The following is a 19,538-nucleotide window of genomic DNA, read 5'->3' as shown; positions in this document are numbered from 1 at the left end:
GGCTGGAGTAAGCGAGTCGCTTATGCATTGCGCCACCTCTTCCAAGGCGCTCGTGAGGCTGATAAATATATATATATCATTGCGATGGCCGACAAAGTGATTGCGTCCACTCCTCGGATACGTATCTGTCAAACGTCCGCATCATCTTCTGCGATGTTGAAGCCTGAGAGTAGCTAGCTGTGAGTAATTATAGCGAACGAGCAGGTCGAGTCCAGTATTCGACACTGCTCAGCGCAATACTGATACTCAGCCTTGCGAGGCGTATTTTCGAATCACATCGTTGGACTCAAAATCGACTGTCGCATCGAGCGGTAGACAAACAGAAAGATGGATCACCCATGGCAGAGGAAACGACATGATATTCCCCTGGACATCGAAGACGGCTCGAAACTGCCCTCGGAGGGTGAAGACGACGCAGGACCCTTCCTGGAGAACGTCAAGGGGCTGAGGTACGTTACTGACATTGCATGCAGGACGCCAGATCACTGACCTCCCATATAAGTCGAGATATAGGTGCACACGAAGAGAGATACAAATGCGAATTATGTGAAGCAGCGTTCAGGCTAAGAACAGATTTTAATCGTCACCAGCAGGCTAAACATCGCCTTATAAATAACAGTCACATTTGCATGATTTGTGAAACAAAATATAGTTGCAAAGACGATCTATTAAGGCATATAGTAAAGAAGCACAAGGCTAGACCACAGCAGGACAGGAAAATAACAGGCGAAGAGTCCCAATCGAGCGATAAGAACGTCAAGCCGATACATCCAGCCATGACTCTCCTGGAGAACGTCAACAACCCCAACCTGGCCGATGCCGAGAGGTCGGATCACCCCATAGACACTCCCCCGGCTCCATTGACGCCATCGCAAAGATATTTATTGAGGCATAGGCCTCCGAACCCAACTCGCTTCCCGTTTCGAGACCCGTTTCGAGAGGATCCATCATCGTTGGGTCCTATAAATACTCCCCCGGAAAGCTCATCGTCTTCAGAGTCCGACCCTGATGACAGATTATCTCGCGCTCCAGATACTGGGAGCGAAGGGGATTCTGCAGACGATGACGCGGACGAGATAAGAACGGAGGAGCGAAAAGGAAGGGCACGACTTGAGCGTACATCAGAGAATGTCAAACAGATCCGGATTGTCGAGGAAGCGGGTTTTACCATTGAGGAAGTCTATTCCGATTCTGACGATGACCACCTCGAGGTTGTTCGACCGGAACAGGTCGAAGATGCGGGCGACAGAGAGGAAAGCAAGGTTGAAACCCCCTGGGTCACTGCAGCCTTCAATCTAAGAAACTTACATCTGAGAGAAGATTCGTCGGATGAGGAGCAACAGAGAATGTATCAAAGGAAGAAGAAGCGTTGGAGCAATGGTGTCTACAAAAGGACCCATGAACACAGTGTCGATTCTGACATTGATCTGTACGACGTTAATCAAATGAACAACCTCGACCCGTCGTCGCGAAGATTGCGTCGAAGGGTAAGAGGGTCCGAATCTTTCGAGCGAGCATCACTGGCCTTTGAAGCTCAAAAGCTTTCGATTCCAAAGAACATTGTGGAGCTATCCGCAGCAGTTGAAGATGGCTCTAAGAAAAGGTCACTCAGTCTCCCTTCGATAGCTTCGGATGACGAGTTCACACTCGACGAGTTGCCGTTGTTGAAGTCCGACGGAAGGAACCCTGTGTTCAATCCCAACGATCACTTTCAGCTTGAGGAAAATGCATCCGCCGCGAGTATGAGCAGAATGCGGTACCATTTTGCGAGAGTAATAGAGAAAACTACTACCCGTATCAATGCTATACTCGCCGTACAAGGAGATGTGGATGAGTGGAGCAAATCTGATTTACAAGATATCATGTTGGAAATCGGACTTGTCCACAAGTATTCAAGGACGCAGTGGACTAGACCTGAATACCAGACCATTAACGATCACATCCAAAAACGGGGGCCGCATGACTTCGATGACACGATCCACTGGAAAGAAGCTGACGTAGTTCAATTTCTCCACGACCTCCAAGCCATATGCAAAGCATCGGTCGAAATCCAAAGAGACTTGGCAAACAGAGAACACCACAAAGAACATCGCAGAGTCCTTCGTGAGAATCCATTGCTCTTAGTGTTATATAAACCTGTCCTTACGGGAATTCGTGTCGGAATAGATAGTGGCAGACTTTCTCTGCCCGGAATCTCGGGGAACATGCCAGCTACAGATATTATGTTATCCGGGAATGACGACGAGCCAACAAACTTAGATGTTCCGACCAGGGACGAGCAAACCACTTCGGGGGGTCCTGGGCTCACAATACGCGATCCATCCACTTACGGTGGCACTACAATTGGCATGGAATCAACTCTGGGTGGAGATACTCACGTTGCTAGTATCATGCACAAGAACGACATAATGAACCATGATAGCCATGATTCCATCCCTTCAATAGAGCGGTTCGACGACGACATTCGCTCGCTCATGTCAGACAAGGTTGATGGTGAATCCATTGCAGATAAGGCGGACTGCCGCCGGAATCAAGAAATTGAAAACGCAATCGTGAGCGTTCTTGCCACAAATTCGGAACTCGCACCATTGTTCGAGGCCGCTTTGCAAATAATGTCCAAGGAGCGATTCAGTAATAACTTTGGCCGCTTGCTGAAGGCATTCCGCGCGAATCTGGCACAGGAAAAAGCGGTCGTGACTGTGGAACTGGCGGCTATCCTCAGGTCAGGCACAGCAAGGAAGAGAATAGCGAAGAAGGTCGTGGAAAGGCACTCCACTGAAGAGGTTGGATTGAGTGAGGAAGATCTTGCTCGCCTGAAACAGCCGGACGAGTGTAATTTTTCGTACCTGGAGAACTGGCTCACCAAAGCGGACGTTGCCACTACCAACACAGACGTCGATCCAATTCAGCCTCGAAATGCATTCGATGGTGGCGAAGCAGGATTCAATGCTGGTGAAATCTCCGATAATAGCGAAACAGAAATGCCGAAGCCATACACAACTCAATTCCCACGAGTGGACCTCGTCATACAAGCTCTTATCAACGGAGAACCTTTTCGAAATATGTTGTATGGGCTGAAGGAATTCCTTCTGCCTTACGGACTTCTTGACGAACTTTTACCCATTCCCCAAGTGCACGTCTGGTATGAAGAACATGAGGCATCCAATGATCGATCATGTTTTGAGACCACGTCCTGGCAGGACAAAGTTCCTTTGGTATTCGGCAAGCATGTATACACCTATCTACGATCACTGCGCCACACAAACCGCACCATTGGTAATATAATGCAAGCATTCGTTGAGGATGCATCGGCACTGAGGTGGAACTGGTGGCCATTCTCACCAAGGATACATCCGCTCAAATCAGGATACACGCGAGTCTACTGGAAATGTGTACGTCTGCTCCAAGCCTGCCCAATCTCAGTTCAAAAAAGTAGTTGCAGGCTGACTTCAACAGTTTTGCGGGACAACGCGCCATCGTGATTTGAGGATTGAACAAAAGCGTATCCTAGAAAATCTTCTGATGATGTCTCCGGTGCGGCAACCTCGACTACCCCTGTGTGCCTCACTTGTACGCGCAAATCAACGAAAACAATCGAAGGACCTGTCTACAAATGGTTCTAAAAAGGCAGTTGGCCAGTCCGCAAACACTAGTGGAGCACCACAGGGTGATTTGCAGGGAGTAGGCAGTTCAGTTAGCAAGCAAGCCACTGGCACGAGATCCCAACAGGCGCACATCCCGGGAGATTCACAGTCACAGATCAGCGACATGCTGTCTACGAGCCCGCCAACACAGCCTAGCAACAGCCTCAAGAAAACACTATCTGTTTTCTTCGGTGTAGACGGGCCAAGGAAAACACCCGAAACCGACCGCATCGAAGATCACGATCTCCAGTCGGATCCTGTATTCTTGAGAAGATTGAACCGCAGACATCGGGAGCTAAGGGGTTGGCTGCGGTGGTGCTTTTCATTCTGGAGACTAAACCACTGGGAGTTTGTCAAGGTACGATCCACCAATAAGTTACTGTATCACAATCGAGTCATTGACTTCTGACACCGTCTGGGTATAGTTTGAGCGGGTTTTACTAAAGCCAGATCGCGCAATTGTACGGAGAGTCGATCTACCCAGCTCATCGGATTACGAATACAGTCCAAGACCACCAGAAGTGACACCAGAACACCCTGGTATCTCTCAACATGAATTTGAGATCATAGTTCAGTTGTGCCTCGAGCCTTGTATTCTCTCCTCGTGGCCAAGTCTGCACGATTGTCTTTCTGTCAGCGAAAATGCGACTGCAATCTTGTCGAGACTGCCAAAAAGAAAGAATAAAACTACATTACCGTTACCGGACCCAGACGATAGACACTTCTGGGGGATTCAAGCCAGATACTCCGTATCTGCTCTCCGGGTTCTACTCATCCATGTCATAATATTGGCAGCCACTTTTGGACTCTGGGGCTGGTGGCAGTCAAACCACCCAGATGATTTACAAGGTGCCGCGGTGCCACTTACCGTTGCGGCAGTTCTTCTTTCAATGTTTTGGGGCAGTACGGGGATGATCAAGACCTTGCGGTAGAATATTACACGGCGCCGAACGCCCTCGTTAACGTTGTTTTTCTGGTTCTTCCTATAGAAGCCTGGCTGATAATGTGGAAAATGCCCACCTGCGAATTCACTCGTACTGATTTGGACTTCCAATTACATCAGGGAGAGTTCAATTTTTAAATTCAAATTTACAGCGTAGGGGACAACTTCATCGCATCACATGTGCCTAATGTCAGACACTTGCAAATTATTATCCAATAATAATTCTATTCATCATTATTTTTTTCCATACTAGATTCTTCTATAACTGAAATGTCCTCAATTAACCAGGTGTCCAAGTATCTCCATTGGAATAAATTCTATTTATTATCAAAATCACGAAGGACAAAGGATGCGACTTGCATACACGAATTTTATGAACCGGAACAACCTTGTAATTAAAGTATAATAATCCTCTTATGTATTCTTACATTAATCACTGCATGATAATTACTCTTTGTAAACTCCTACTGATTGAATCCAGCTTGAAACTTATTCTGTGAATTCCCATGATCCCGTAGCATGCTCTGAAGGACCCATATGAAGCCAAACCCCCAAAAATGAGAAGAAGAAAAGGGCCCGAGGCAATGCAAAGGGGGAGGACCTGGAAAAAAGACAAATATATACAAAATGCCGGGCGGGGATTTTCTCTCCATATTCAACGGAGAGAAAGCGAGGATGGCATGTAAACGCAGTAATGCTGGATTTTGCCCCAAGCCAACCTGTGAAAAGAAAATTAAACACTCCCTCTTTTCATCCATGTGCTCCACGTTTGAGGAAGAGGGTAATAGAGTTGCACATGCTGGATTCAAAGCCGAGTTGTAGTATGCGCCGTTTTGAGGTTCCGGGACTGGTGACAATGGAGGCGAGAAGATGACGGGAGTCTCTGGAAGATAATGTACGATTGCTGTAAAGATGGTAGCCCGATCAGCGCCGCTCGTTGTCGGTTGCCGACGGGGGTGGAGGTGGCCCAGGAACCAGGACTTTGAACGGCATTTCGACTACTTCTCGTTGGGCAGTCGGCCCAGGACCGGAATGAGGTGGGGGATATGGGCTGACGTGTGCGGGTGCCGGAGCCAATGTAGGCGGAGCGGTGTTTTTGGGTCGTGGTGCTGTTCGTGGGCCATATGGGCTGGGATATGTCATCGGTTTTGGAGCCATAGGCGCGGGAGCGAGGGCAGGCATCGAGTGCCGAGGACCAAGAGGACCTGAACCGTAAGTTGGAAGTGCACTGAGCACGTTGGAATGGATATATGATGGCATGGTAGGAGGCGGTGGAGCTGGCGGTGCAGGACCTGTTGGCGGTGCACTGCCATACATTTGAACAGGCGATGGAGCAGTCATTGCAATGGTTGAGTAGCCCGGAAGGTGATGATACGATGGCCGCGATGACCCGTAAGGTTGATGTTGAGGGGGCTCGGCCTGCATGGTGTGTGGATGATGCAACTGAGGCTGGAGTTGGACAGGAGACTGTTGGTGATGATGAGGTTGAGGTTGGAGGTGAAGGGGCTGTGGTTCGGGGCGCGATCCTGAGAGCCCCTTACCGCCTCGCCGATTACTGCCCTTCGGGGTTTCCGCCCTGCTTGGAGTGGATTTCCCGGATCTCTCTTCTTCTTTCTTCTGCTTGGCCTTCCTTTCAGCCCACCATATAGTCATAGACTGACTGCGTTTCTCACTTTTGACCTTCGGCTTTCTCTTTGCGGCAGATCCAGCTGCGTTATGGTCTTCGACTTGCGCATTACCATACTGGCTGAGAGGTGTCGTATTCATGAATGTGTCTGGGGTAGACTGCTCGCTTGGTATATTTGCAATTGCAATGGACTCGACGCCGTGGGGTTGCGGAGTAGCTTGGAAGACTGTTGCAACAGGTTGCTGGGGAATAATTTTGGGTGCTGCTTCTATGATTGGTGGTGGTGCGATGACGGGCTGTGGTTCAAGAGAAAATTGATTTTGCCCTTCGCTCATCGACTGCAATTGCGGCGGAGGAGCGCTTGCAGGAGGGAGTGGTGTAGGTGTAGAAAATGCTTCGGTAGTCTTCTTCCGTGGCCCTTTCTTGATCCCATAGTCACTCCGCCTACTGACGTTCTTGCTACCAGCTGGCCGTCCACGCTTCTTATTGACATCTTGTGGCTCCTCCACAATTTGCGATGTTACCGAAGAGCCTCCTTCATCGCCGGAGCTTGTAACTGCGGATTCTTCTCGCATCTCTTGGATGCGTAGATGTAAAAGAGAGCCCCCACCGACACGCTGACGCTTTACGCGGCCGTCTGGCTCAGGCGTCTCGGAGTTATCCTGAGCATATTTGCTCACCCCTCTTTTGCGCGCACCGCCCCAACCATTGTTGTTCTTTTTCTGTGGAGTGACTTGGCCCGTCGTTTGATCACCACTCTCAAATTTACGGGTGGCACGTCGTTGGCGTCGACCAAGACCTCGACCTTCGTTGTCGTCATCATCCTCTTCTTCGCTTGGGGCAGCAGAGTCCAACAGATCTCGAGCGCGTCGCTGACGGAGCTCACGTCCACCAGACTTCTCCGCGCCAATTCTTTGAGCAAACATGTCCTGGCGACCTTCTCCTTTCTTTGGATCGTAAACATAGCTGTACAGATCCGCCTCTTTCATATCTTCAAAGACGCCTGGTGCAAGGGGTATGCGACCACCATTGGCTGGCTTCTTGGGTGGGTGAGCATGTGGAGCAGTCTGTGGATGCATTGTTAGTGGCGCAATGGTGGTCGAGGTGTATCACTTACTTTAGCATCCAGCATGAGATATTCATCCTGCCATGCTTGGAGAATCATCTGCGTGTTTTCTGCCAAGGCATAGAGGCTTTCGGTGCTGCGCTGAGCCAAAGGAAATTTCGTCAAAATGGCGAGAATATCTTGGGCATCAGTCACTGGCTTATATCGTATTTTCAGCAGGTAGTCTGCCATATCCTCAGACTCCGTTGCCTCCCTTGGTGGTACATGATCGTCAATCCAAGGATCGGGGAGATCAGAGTCGGACAATGCATCATCCTCTGCACTCAACATTGGAGGTGTGGGGGCATTTGAAGAGTTCGATGTCTCATTTTGACGGCTCTGTGAAGCAGACTGCTTCGAAGCAGGCTGTGAGTCTCTAGCCGAAAGTGCATTAGTTGACTTTTCAGCCATGATGGTCGAGGTCGCTGCTGTTGTCGGCGAGCCCATTGGAGTGTCCTCTTCGATAAGATCATGTTTGGTTGCCTCCTGGACGGCGAAACTTTCATCCTCTGGGGCGTCTTCCATTTCAACATCCTCATCATAGTGTGGAGAATTCTTGGCATTTTCGTCCGTGGACTCCTGATTGGCTGCATCCTCCTCTTCTTCTGTAAGAGGAAACACAGGAGCCGCATTGCGAGAGTGTCGCGTTCGCAATGGAGAGACGCTTCTTGTGAGAGTGCTACCTCCTCGTCCTCGTCCGCGTCCTCTTCCCCTGCCTCGACCGCGTCCTCCACGGCTTCCGCGACCGCCTCGCCCACCCCGGGGCCCAGTGGCACGTGGCGGCGTCGGGTCTTCCTCAATGCTGTCTTCGCTCGTCTCATCATCAAGATCGGATTGAGTGAAGTTGCCTCTCATCATTCGATCCCTTCGCAAGGCGCGGCGATCTTTCTCAAAGAGATCTTGCAAGAAGTCGGGAGACAACCCATGGACACTGAGAACCCGGGAATGGTAAGTAGCGAAAACACCTGATCCGCCCACATCGAAGGCGGAAATATTGGAATAAGAGCGAGTAGCCTTTCGCGTGATGGATGGAGTGGCGCTGCTTTGTACGGGACTCGTCTTGGGGGTGATGGAGTCGAATTTCTCTGGTTTTCCAGCAGATGCTGACTTGCCTCCACGACCGGAACGGGTTCGCATAGGCGGCTCATCTTCTTGCGCGCCGCGGCGCTGCGACAGGCGCGGAGGCATATTCCTTGCGCCAGGCATCAAAGTTGATGAGTTAAATAGACATCCAAGGAGTAGGGACTCGAGAGCAATGAGAATTGATTGAGGGAGAAAGATATTCCTGGTGCATGCAAGCGCAATCCCGTGAAGGCGTAGCGCGAATCGACAGTCAGGGTGACGGACTGGCCGAAGTGAAGAAACAGAACAAGGAAATTCGCAAAGATGAGGCTGCGAGAAAGATGATCCAGAAGAGAGATTCAAGATAGTAGGAGGAATCTGGTTCCAAAGACTTGAATTTGCAAGGCAATGGGGAGGGTAGTTGATGTGGTGATCTTTGTTCGGGCGTACGAAAGTAAAGGTAAAGCTGGTGGCTTCAGAAAACGAAGCCCTTACCGCCAAGAGTTAGAGTGGCCAATCACAGCCTGTCGTGGCCAGATGGAGCTTAGCGCGTCCATGACATCGACGTTACCCAACAATACGAATCGTTGATAGGGTAGAACAGGGCGGAACAGGACAACCTCAACCTACGCCGTACTATGTACTAACAGCTTAATTACAGCTCCTCCAACACGCCAACCTCAATCGTCCCCTCTTCCACCTGTGCATTAATTCCCACCCTTTGTAACCCCACACCATGCCTCCTAAAACACTCGAAGAGCAGCTCGCCGAGCTAGAGATGGAGGCGGAGGCTCCCGCAGCACCTCCGACCAAGACGTCCAAAGTCCCAAAGGCACCGCGCAAAAGCGCCGAGCAAGAAACTGATGCTCTCAAGGAGCTCGAGGAGCTTGAAGCATTGGAGAAATTCCAGCGACCAGAGATTGCTCGCCCGTCCAGTCGGCCCAATACCCCCAAAGTTCCGTCATCGTCCTCAACGTCCACCACAAACCCTCGCCGGCCAGGTGCTGGCGCTGGTATTGCGACACCATCATCAACGGGTTCAACGCGCACAAGTGAAGAGAGGGTTCAGGCGCCGAGGAAGTCTGGAGAGAGCGCCAGGTCGTTCCACCAAAGCTTCGCCCCGACAGAGGAAGAGCCTGCGAAGATTGCCGACGAACCTAAGCAGTCTGGTGGAGGCTGGTGGGGAGGCTTTTCCAACGTTCTTTCTACAGCTACTGCCACGGCTGATGCCGCAAGGAAACGTGCCGAGGCCGCTTATCAGGAGATTCAGAAGAATCAAGAAGCCCAACGATGGGCGGAACAAGTGCGCGGAAACGTGGGAGCTCTGCGCGGCATTGGTGGGCCTTGACTGCAAATTGCTTTTCTACTATGCGAACGCTAACTCAAGACAGGAGGTGAGCTTGGTAAACGGGCACTTCCTACCTTCACAAACATCCTCCATACTCTTGCACCACCAATCTCCCAGCATGAGCGCCTCCAAATCCACATTACGCACGATCTCATCGGATATCCTTCGCTCGATCCGATCATTTACCAAACTTTCTCTACCGTAATGGCGCAAGTTGAGGGGGGAGACTTGCTTGTCATCCAGCGGGGCTCCGAGTCAACACAGAAGCGTAGTTCTTTGGACGCAGTTCGGGGAGGGAGCAGTGGCTGGCATGATGGGCCTTGGTGGCGCGACACCTACAGCCGCGATCTCTCGGTGGTGAAAGGATTGGTTGAGGGAACAAAGCTCGCTCGCATCAGCGCAGAATCCTATGCGTCCGAACTCTTCGCTTCAAAAGGTGGCTTGGAGGAAGCAGCGAAACAAGCGACCGAGTCTTTGAGCGAGAGCAACCCTGTCCGAAGTAGCGATATTTTCCTGGCTATTCAAGCAGTCAGTTACCCTGCGCAGGACGATCTGTTCGCTCCCTCGGTATCCACAGAGCCAGAGAAGACTGGCGGCGTCGAAGAGCAAAAGGAGGTGGATGATGTAGTAGCATTTGCTATCTATCTTTACGACCCTATCCACAGCATCACATTCAAGACGCTGAGTCAATCGTTCCCTGCAAAATGGGTGCAGTGGCTAGACGCTCCAGCACCAACCACCGCCGAAGGAGAAGAGCAACAACTGCCAGCTGCGATTGAGGAGATCATCGCTTCCGGAGGTGTTGATCCAAGAGAGTGGGTTTCCGAGTGGATGGAAGAGACTATCGGATTGAGTGTTGGCATCGTCGCCCAGCGATACGTAGCTCGTCGCATGGGCGTTGGTGAGGGTGGAATTGGTCGTGGAAAAGCACGAGAGGCGGCGGTGGAGGCAGGTGGAGGCGAAGCTGCCCGTGCTGGCATCATATGATCAACTTCACATGTTGCATCATCTAGTTGAGACGGACGTGACGATAACTTCTTTTACTTGGCATCTACCTGTCCTACGTGTTTCTACTTTTTCTGGCGCAGGAGAGCGCGGTCTTGGACAACCGCTAGGCGTGGTCGCTCAGAGGCAAGACGCATGAAACACAATCGTTCGGAGTTTGAAGCGAATCTGCGCTTTTCCATGTAGCTCTGCTGCGCTCCTCTTTATGTGTGATAGTTTGGAGCAGAGACACTGCCGTCTCCTGATTGTGTGAAACTGGAGCCCTTTGATGCTTGAACGGCTACTGGAACGGCTCCACCAGAAGATTACTTTTCCAAGCTTCCCCTGTATACCTTCGCCAGAATGTGCTTCCTTTGTGTGAACCATGCACCCTCTTAAATTGTCGAACTGTGCCTCTTCTCTTAGATGTGGACGATCCTTCTGGTGGGAAAGAAGAGTTGACCATGTTTCAGCCAGTCTTTCCTTCCTTCTTCCTATCTTTCTTTCCACCCCTCAACATCTCTAGATGTCCCGCCTTTTGAGCGAGCAACTTCTCCGTCTGCGGCGTCAATCCGGCAGTAACCTTCTTCTTGATCTTTTGCTGTTGTATCAACGATGCCTTTTTCGGTTTGATCACGCGCGAGCCGCGTTGGGGTCCAGATGCCCTATACGCGATATCTCATTAGTCCTTGTAGCACTAGGTACGGAATGTGTGGTGGATGCGGTACTTTTTCGGTGCGCTGACCTTGTGCGCTTTCTTGACTGCGCCTTGGGCCATTGGGGAACTTCGCTTTCGTGCGAACGGAAGGTGGTTTGTATTTCGGAAGGTAGAACGCTTTACTCCGTGGCGGTACAAGCGTATTGGTCTTTCTACAGTGACAGGTGGGTAAATTGTAGCACCAGCGCAAGTAGAGTCTCAAAGGGATGTTGACAAAAAAAAAAGGTGGACGGCTTGGCGGGAAGGGTCCCACCGTCACTTGAAGAAACTAGAGGCAAGGAGGGGTTAGCGCATGCGGGGAAGAATGTCGAAATAGGGTTGGGACAAGATGGACTTTAACCGCAACATCATCAATCCATCAACCCGATCACCCGTTTCCAAGCCGTGGCCAAACTCGCTTTGAATTGACCGTATCGATTTCGAGAGACATCATGGAAGTTCAAGATGCCAATTGCTGAGCCGGAAGAATTTAATTGACATCGCTTGTGTCCAAATTCACAAGTCCTACCCTTGGAAACTCGTTTCGTATTCATCTATCTCACAGGACATGTATATGAACTACCATGAATTAGTCCCTCAGAGCCAAGGGATCCAGACGATCAAGTATAGAAATATTCTCGAAGTGCAGCATGGAACAGTCGTGTCTGTAGTCGACCGGGTCTTATTAATTTAACCACTTGAAATACCCGGGGATCGTCAATATCGGACCGTTGCTGGGCGCCGCATCGTACCAGCATGAGCTCTCTTGTTCCTGGGTCCTCGGTCCATGCCAGTATGTTTCCTTCACCATTGCGCCGTAGTTCCCTCGTGCTAGCATATTAAGGGGATAGCTGGGTAGCTTTGGTTCTGCTGTAGCTACGAACATGTAATATATACTGCAGTCAGTTCCCTCCATACTTGTGCCTCCCTCTCCCAGTGGTTGATGTGCATCGCCGGAGCCTTTTTGAATTTTGTTGCTCTTAGATCGTGTCAACCTCTGACGTACAGATGCAGCTCCTTACGCATTTGCTCTCACTGGGCTTGGTTGTGACCTCGACAGTTTCTGCATTCAAAGCCCCGAAAGCTACAATCGAGTTCCAGAACAGCAATGGAAGCCTTTTGCTCGCTTCAAAAGAATCCGTCGTCAACGTCTTTGTCGACGGCGCAGACTGGCCCGGTGTCCTAAGAGCGGCTCACGACGTTGCCATTGATTTCGGTCGCGTCACCGGACTCAATGGCACACTCACGGCTTCTGGGAAGGGAAACAAGAGTGCTGCAACTATCTTCAATGTCACTGGGATTCGGCCAGATTGGAGTGTGGGATCTAGTGGCAATGGAACAGGTTCCAGCACGGGAGCAGGCACTATCATTGCAGGCACAATTGGAAACTCCAGTCTGATCGATGCGTTGATCAAGAGTGGGAAGCTCGACGTTAGCAATGTTGAGGGCGAATGGGAGTCGTATGTCAGTGCCGTGGTTGCAAACCCCATGAATGGCACCGATGAGGCTTTGGTCATTGCCGGTTCGTTTGGTGTAGCTCACGATAAACGTCAAATGCTGATACTGTATTAGGCTCCGATAAGCGCGGGACGATTTACGGTCTATATTCAATCTCAGAGCAAATTGGCGTCTCACCATGGTATTGGTTTGCCGACGTAGCACCGAAGTCCCACGATGCTATCTACGCAGTCAAGTCTACAAAAGTCCAGAAAACACCATCAGTCAAGTATCGTGGGTTCTTCATCAATGACGAAGCCCCGGCCTTGACTGGATGGGTCAATGCAAGATATCCAAAGTCGCAGTGGAATAGCGCCTTTGGCGCCCAGTTCTACTCGCATGTCTTTGAACTTATTCTACGATCGAAGGGCAACTACCTCTGGCCAGCCATGTGGAATGGCATGTTTGGCGCAGATGACCTTCGCAACCAGCCCCTTGCCGACGAATACGGTGTTGTGATGGGGTCGTCTCATACAGAGCCTATGGTTCGTGCCACAAAGGAATGGAGAATCTTTGGCGAGGGTGGAGAATCAGGTTGGCAGTGGGCTACGAACAATGCCTCGCTTTACAAGTACTTCACCGACGGCATCGAGCGCGCTAAGGACTACGAGAACGTCGTGACCGTTGGGATGCGCGGTTACCACGACACGGCAATGAGCTCAGATGTCCAGACGTCGGTGCTAGAAGCTGTCGTCGATGCCCAACAAGAAATTCTCACAAATGTGCTTGGCGATGCTAGCAAAGTTCCACAGGTGTGGTGCTTATATAAAGAGGTTCAAGACTATTTTGAGGCCGGTATGAGGGTGCCCGACCATGTCACTCTGCTCTGGACAGAGGACAATTGGCAGAATATTCGAAGACTCCCCGTAGGCAATGAGACCGAGCGTTCAGGCGGCGCTGGTGTATACTACGTAAGTTGTGGCCAATTTGAATGTACGACTGATAGGATACTAACGGTCGGAAGCACTTCGATTATGTTGGAGACACCCGAAACTTTAAATGGCTTCCAACCATTCAACTCCAAAAGACATACGAACAAATGCGTCTCGCAAAAGACCGCAATGCTGATCGTCTTTGGGTCGTCAATGTTGGTGACATCAAACCCTACGAGATCCCCATCTCGCATTGGTTCGATCTTGCATATGACATCGATGCTTTTGATGAGACTAGCACACCCGCCTGGATCGAAGACTGGGCTTCGCGAACCTTTGACAGTGAGCACGCAAAGGCGATATCAGATATCATCGACAAGTACAACTTCCTATCCAACATGCGCAAATTTGAGCTTGTTGAGCCACAGGATTACAGTGTGCTGAACTATCAGGAGGCTGACAAGCTGATCGCTCAGTGGATTGAAATCGGCAAGAAAGCGCAAGCCATTTTTGATGTACTGCCGGAATCTCAGCAGCCGTCCTTCTACCAGACCGTACTTCATCCTGTTCTTGCGGGAGGCAATCATGTAGACATACAGGTCTCCAGTGCGAAGAACATAATCTACTCGGGACAATCGAGGAACAGTGCCAACAAACTTTTCCAACGAGTTCTTGATGGAATGAAGACGGACCACAACCTCACTCGCCAATACCATACACTTCTGAACGGTAAATGGAATCACATGATGGATCAGACACATATCAATTACCAGGGCTACTGGTGAGTAACTGATTCCCACATTACTATATTGAAATGCTAACATCGACGAGGCAACAGCCCATGCGCCAAATGACACCTTACCTCCGATGGGTGCAAACGCTGGAGCGATCCCTTGCCGGTGATATGGGTGTCACCGTTGAAGGCAGCAATGCGACAATTCCAGGTGATGATATTTGGCATTCAAATGGCGGAGGATCATTGGATCTCGTACCAATTTCCCCATACACGCCACCCCGCTGGATTGAGATCTATAGCGTCGGCACGCAACCTTTCGATTGGAAGATTCAGGCGGAGCCCTTTGTTAAGCTCTCCAAGTCCTCTGGCACCATTTCTCCTGATGATGATGATGTTCGTGTATATGTCGAGATTGATTGGACGAAAGCACCCACTGGCACTGGCAAGAAGACCGTTCTCAACATCACATCCTCTACTGGTTACGGAACTCAGTATGGCATGCCGACTGTCAATCTTCCCATCAACAACACCGTTATTCCCTCCTCCTTCACAAATGGTTTCGTCGAGTCTTCTGGTCAGGTTGCCTTCGAAGCCGAGCACTACACACGGGTCACTCCAATTGGGAATCTTTCCTACCAACTACTTCCAGGCCTTGGCCGCACACTCTCTGCAATCAAACTCAACTCGAACTCCGAAGCGAGTGCGGGTCTCACCTCATCTACCGCCCCGTTACTCGAGTACGACTTCTATACCTTCACGCCCACCACTGCCGCAAAAGCTCTTAACGTGACCCTCATCTTCTCTCCTACCCTCAATATCAACCCCAAGCAGCCTCTCGCTTACATTGCTCAGATCGACGACAAGCCTGAGCAGCGCCGTCAATACGTTGTGGATCAACCTCAACCCAAGTTCCCAGCCGGTTGGGAGTTTGCAGTTGCCCAGAATGCCTGGAAGAATGTTACCAGCTGGGGCGAGGTCAAACCAGGAGCACATACTTTGAAGCTCTGGCTTGTAGAACCGAATGTTGTGCTTCAGAAGGTCGTCTTGGATTTGGGTGGGGTCGTGTATAGCCATAATGGACCACCCGAGAGCTTCCGCGTTGGACGCAACGGAACAGCCGCTAGGAGAGACTTGTAAATGCTGAAGCTTAGATGGTGCATGGAGGAAAGTATGCGCGCACATATTTGATTAATGTAATATGTTTCCATACTCTCTTCTCTTCGCCGTGATGTATGCAACTTCTGTTACTTTGAACTAGGGCTCTCATCCGAGGTACCTCTCAGCCAATTGCGCTCCCAAGTCCATGGGACCTTTCTGGAACAAAATATCCGATGTCGTCCCTGCATCTCTAAACCCTTTCACATAGATTGGTAGACTATACGAGAACCATAGGAACATCCAAATGTACCCAATTTGTTTTCCCACGAGGCCTGCACCATGGAACTGGCCTCGATCTTGCATTTTCCTCCATACCGCCCGCACGCACTCTTCAAACACGATCGCGACAGGCTGCGACATGAAAAACGCAAACTCACCCATATCTCTTCGCGTAACGCAAAACATCTGAAACTGATGTACGAGGCAGCTGAAAGCGAAAGACAGGAAAAGCTGGCTACATCGAGAACCTAGTCCGCCTTTGCGGAAGCGAAGGAGTCGTGTAATCCGTAGAGCGGGTTGTGAAACCATCTAGATGAATGAATATCAGAGTCCTGACACCCCCGATAAGCTTGAAATATGGTAACGATACCTTCCGCATGATGGAGTGATATGTGACGCTCCACACGTTGCCAACCGAATACGCCTTGCTGATATCTCCCATCAGCGGCGGCCATTGCCATGTCTCGCAGACTCCGAAGGCGACAGAAATGGCAGCTAAAAGGCTGTAGAAGGCACTCAGGCGATCCCAGACCCAGAAGCCGCCAGACCAACCGATCAATGCGTTCAACGCCGCAGTCTCCACGGAAACGATAGATCGCCCTTGTCTCCCCTGCAGGTTCGACGAAAACCCCAGAAGTACAAGCCACAGCACTGAGCGAGCATACGAAATAAGAACCCAGGTGAGATGCTTGCGGACGTAGGTCCACTTGGCAAGGTGTCTATAAGGATCTGATGGTATGTTCTTGATCTGCCAATTCCATCCAATTCCGCGATGCGAAGGAATCATTAGTGAGAATGCCCAGTTCAGCCTTTGCCTTGTGGAGATAAGGTGACTCCAGGCTTGTCTTTCCTTCTTGGAAGTTTTCACGTCTGGCGGTGCGCCGATAAAGATTGGTTCACCGGGACCATTCTCAGGAGTGCAGATGGCAAATTCAATGAACCAGAGGAGAATTGCAATGTATGTGGAGCTTCCATAGTAGTCGCCTGGCGCACTACCAGCTGTGTAGCGTGGTGCTTGAATGCAAAGTATGAGTAGAGGAAGGGAGACGAAGACCGCAATAATGCGACGGTTGGGAAGTAGAAATGGGATGAGGGTCAAGGCAAAAACAATCGGCTGGTAAAATATAGGGAAGGGTTTGCGCTGGTCCAGCGGTGGGTAGGCCTTCGCTATCAAGTCCATAGTGGCTTGGGGTGATGGATTGTTGTGGTATTCGAGATACGACAAGATGAAAATGAGCATATCCAAGATGGGGTGATGCATATATACATTGGTTGGCGGGGGCTCCACAATGCACGTAGCTCAGCAGACGAGCAGCATCCTGTGACACCTTTCCACTTTGAGCCACGTTTCAGTGTATATATAGAAAACTTAGTTGGTTAGGCTTCCAGCTCTTGACGTAAACCACAGAGGGTGAGAAGGTGCAAGCTTCGTGCAACTATCTTCATTACCCCAAGAAGGTAGTGATGAATATACTGTAGCTAGACAACGGTATCAAGGTCTTGCAGACGTATCAGTGTGGGCATAAAAGAATAGCAGGGGGATGCCCGGCGTGCCAATTCGCTGCATCACCATCCTGCAAGTTTCAATCTGTTGGAAGTGGCTTGTTTCCACACTTTGGCCCAACTGAATCACTCATATATTACCTAGAATATCCACACCAGTCGAGCGTATCTTCATGAATGTGCTACTAATATGGTCAAAAGTTTATCAAGATTCCTGTAGCTTCGCCTCGACTACCACATCCACCAGACTTTCGCATTCGATCAAAAAAGCAAACATTTTGGGTGTGAGTGGGGTGCTGAAAGCTGCGTGTCTGAGAGTTCTTGATGGAACATAGGTCTCAGCAGCATTCTGGCCAGCGAAGATTTGGGACCATGATCTTCTTTGTCCTTCTAGCAATTGCCAGCAAGCTCTTTGTTCCAAGCTGCCAACCTATCAGTGCCTACTGATGCCTGCCTAGGATGATAATGCGCCGCTGATTGTTTGATACCGCTACGTTTGGATCGGCTTCTTTGTCTCTATGCCGTATGGTGTACTATATGAAGCTCATGTCGTCAAAGGCATCGCAGGTTCTCCACTGTCCATCGTAAAACTTGCTGCTTGTTGCGAACATGTCCACCGCACTGCAGGACGCACTTGAAGTCAGGGTCATAGATCCAATCTTGTTTCTAACAGACTACGATGATACCTCAGCCTCCATTGGACCTCCGCGCTCTCGACGAGATAGGCGGCCAAACATCAGCTGGACACTCACTCTTTCCAAATTCATTCCATTCTATCACTATAGAAGACAGCACGTAAGTGGCTCTCGCATATCCGTCAGTCTTTGATCGTAAATAACTAACATACTGCTTGAAGCGAAGAAATGTCCAGATCGTTTCCTTTCCACTCGTCATCGTGTGTCAATTGACACTTGGACAAATCCTCTTGCCCATTTTGCTACTGCCACCATGGTTCTACACGGTAGATCCATGGTTGATCGACTGTGCGTTGAAAAAATATCTCTCTGTCCCGCATGACCTTCAACTTTTCAAGGGTGTCTATTTGGTCGGACTCTCCATATGGCGCGCATACAAAGAAGATGCCTTTGCCGCAATGCAGCTCATGTTTCTAGCGGCACTTCTTCCACCTAGAACGTATGAAATGATGGCCAGGTTTCCCCCATGGGAACGCCCTCTCGCCAACATGGCATTGCTCTTTGGCGGAGCTATTATCCAATACATTGTGTTCAGGTTAGACCTGAAAAGCGAAGCCAACTATGCCGTCATAGCACTGGCAATTCTTCACCTTCTTGGAATTTCCGACAACTGGGTAAAGATGGAGTGCCAATGGCTACGAATGAGATCCAAGATACAGGAAAACAGAGACCGTGGGCGTCAGGTGAGACGTGATAGATCGAGACAGGGACGGAAGAGAGCCCAGCGGGAGCACGAGAGGCGGCTGCAAGCTGCGCGGAAATCGAAAAATCCGGTTACGCTCGCCCACGGCTCGTCGCATGGTGGGCCAAGTGCGCTCCATCGTGAGGTGGAAGACTTTGGTACGTTTACTCGGGTTTCAAGCTGGATTTAGCTTTCTAACTGCTACAATAGATGCATATGGCGGGGTGTGGGACTGTAGGGGTGAGAATGATCCCCTGGATTTCTTGAGGGACTACGAATCTGACACAGGTCGGAATGAAGCAAAAGGAGTTCATCGTGGACGATCTCAGCTTCGATACCAGCCAAGTTCTATGTCGTTCTCGGACAAGTCGGTGTTCACCTTAAGCATCCTATTGCATACTACCCAGAAGTTTATTTCGAAGACTTGGAAAGCATACCTTCTTGTGCAGGCCCTTGTTCTAGCAGTCTATTCTGTGGCTCGATCGTTATGCTGGTTTTACGGACTCGAAGCTCACATGGTTCACGAATTGGCGCCATTTCGCTGGATCGACGCTCCCCACGGCTACACATTACCACTGGTCCCCCTGAGTAGGTTCGCATACGATCTGGTGTGTGGCATAGCATCAGTGGTCATAGAGGACAGTAAGAGTTGCTCTGCTATGCTCATGAGCGTTCCGGAGAGACTTAAGCGCTGGATGTCATGCACCTAGCGTTGCCCGCACACCAAAAAATGCTGTGAAGCTGTATGACTTTGCACAATATCATC

At 50.3% G+C, this 19,538-nt stretch overlaps 7 protein-coding genes across 7 annotated transcripts; 4 read left to right on the top strand and 3 right to left on the bottom strand.

Annotated features, from left to right (window-relative positions):
• The first annotated feature begins 247 nt into the window (after nucleotides 1–247).
• BU24DRAFT_62551 (uncharacterized protein) lies at nucleotides 248–4,895 on the top strand. Its single transcript, XM_033534482.1, has 4 exons — nucleotides 248–449; nucleotides 503–3,392; nucleotides 3,457–4,002; nucleotides 4,070–4,895. The coding sequence occupies exons 1-4, from the start codon at nucleotides 328–330 to the stop codon at nucleotides 4,574–4,576; spliced, it is 4,065 nt and encodes a 1,354-aa protein (XP_033378996.1). The 5' UTR covers nucleotides 248–327; the 3' UTR covers nucleotides 4,577–4,895.
• A 616-nt stretch (nucleotides 4,896–5,511) lies between these two features.
• BU24DRAFT_436712 (uncharacterized protein) lies at nucleotides 5,512–8,525 on the bottom strand (the record flags this gene model as incomplete). Its single annotated transcript, XM_033530172.1, has 2 exons — nucleotides 5,512–7,281; nucleotides 7,332–8,525. 2 exons carry the CDS (start codon nucleotides 8,523–8,525, stop codon nucleotides 5,512–5,514), a joined length of 2,964 nt encoding a protein of 987 aa, XP_033378995.1.
• Nucleotides 8,526–8,992: 467 nt separating this feature from the next.
• On the top strand, nucleotides 8,993–11,209 carry BU24DRAFT_427764 (uncharacterized protein). Its single transcript, XM_033529300.1, has 2 exons — nucleotides 8,993–9,718; nucleotides 9,773–11,209. The coding sequence occupies exons 1-2, from the start codon at nucleotides 9,118–9,120 to the stop codon at nucleotides 10,714–10,716; spliced, it is 1,545 nt and encodes a 514-aa protein (XP_033378994.1). The 5' UTR covers nucleotides 8,993–9,117; the 3' UTR covers nucleotides 10,717–11,209.
• On the bottom strand, nucleotides 11,204–11,491 carry BU24DRAFT_322081 (uncharacterized protein; the record flags this gene model as incomplete). Its single annotated transcript, XM_033522939.1, has 2 exons — nucleotides 11,204–11,378; nucleotides 11,442–11,491. Coding segments are annotated over 2 exons (225 nt in total), but the record flags the coding sequence as incomplete, so codon positions are not given.
• A 927-nt stretch (nucleotides 11,492–12,418) lies between these two features.
• On the top strand, nucleotides 12,419–15,652 carry BU24DRAFT_444522 (glycoside hydrolase family 115 protein; the record flags this gene model as incomplete). The annotated part of the gene is made up of 4 exons (XM_033530641.1): nucleotides 12,419–12,932; nucleotides 12,983–13,818; nucleotides 13,872–14,560; nucleotides 14,611–15,652. 4 exons carry the CDS (start codon nucleotides 12,419–12,421, stop codon nucleotides 15,650–15,652), a joined length of 3,081 nt encoding a protein of 1,026 aa, XP_033378992.1.
• BU24DRAFT_427763 (uncharacterized protein) lies at nucleotides 15,486–17,117 on the bottom strand. The gene is made up of 2 exons (XM_033529299.1): nucleotides 16,263–17,117; nucleotides 15,486–16,201 (listed from the first exon to the last, which is right to left on the bottom strand). The coding sequence occupies exons 1-2, from the start codon at nucleotides 17,070–17,072 to the stop codon at nucleotides 15,779–15,781; spliced, it is 1,233 nt and encodes a 410-aa protein (XP_033378991.1). The 5' UTR covers nucleotides 17,073–17,117; the 3' UTR covers nucleotides 15,486–15,778.
• Nucleotides 17,118–18,004: 887 nt separating this feature from the next.
• On the top strand, nucleotides 18,005–19,532 carry BU24DRAFT_496596 (uncharacterized protein; the record flags this gene model as incomplete). Its single annotated transcript, XM_033534204.1, has 3 exons — nucleotides 18,005–18,190; nucleotides 18,252–18,930; nucleotides 18,983–19,532. The coding sequence occupies 3 exons, from the start codon at nucleotides 18,005–18,007 to the stop codon at nucleotides 19,480–19,482; spliced, it is 1,365 nt and encodes a 454-aa protein (XP_033378990.1). The 3' UTR covers nucleotides 19,483–19,532.
• Nucleotides 19,533–19,538: the final 6 nt, after the last annotated feature.

This window comes from Aaosphaeria arxii (genome assembly GCF_010015735.1).
Source record: "Aaosphaeria arxii CBS 175.79 unplaced genomic scaffold BU24scaffold_11, whole genome shotgun sequence".
Lineage (NCBI taxonomy): Eukaryota > Fungi > Ascomycota > Dothideomycetes > Pleosporales > Aaosphaeria > Aaosphaeria arxii.
This window is presented reverse-complemented; position numbering and strand designations above follow the sequence as displayed.

Excerpts from the sequence above, each read along its gene's own strand:
- BU24DRAFT_62551 (XM_033534482.1), top strand. The coding sequence starts at position 328 with ATGGATCACCCATGGCAGAGGAAACGACATGATATTCCCCTGGACATC. Across the intron at positions 3,393-3,456 it reads CGCGAGTCTACTGGAAATGT|TTTTGCGGGACAACGCGCCA; the intron begins GTACGTCTGCTC and ends TGACTTCAACAG. Across the intron at positions 4,003-4,069 it reads ACCACTGGGAGTTTGTCAAG|TTTGAGCGGGTTTTACTAAA; the intron begins GTACGATCCACC and ends GTCTGGGTATAG.
- BU24DRAFT_427764 (XM_033529300.1), top strand. The coding sequence starts at position 9,118 with ATGCCTCCTAAAACACTCGAAGAGCAGCTCGCCGAGCTAGAGATGGAG. Across the intron at positions 9,719-9,772 it reads GGGAGCTCTGCGCGGCATTG|GAGGTGAGCTTGGTAAACGG; the intron begins GTGGGCCTTGAC and ends AACTCAAGACAG.
- BU24DRAFT_427763 (XM_033529299.1), bottom strand. The coding sequence starts at position 17,072 with ATGGACTTGATAGCGAAGGCCTACCCACCGCTGGACCAGCGCAAACCC. Across the intron at positions 16,202-16,262 it reads ATCACTCCATCATGCGGAAG|ATGGTTTCACAACCCGCTCT; the intron begins GTATCGTTACCA and ends TCATTCATCTAG.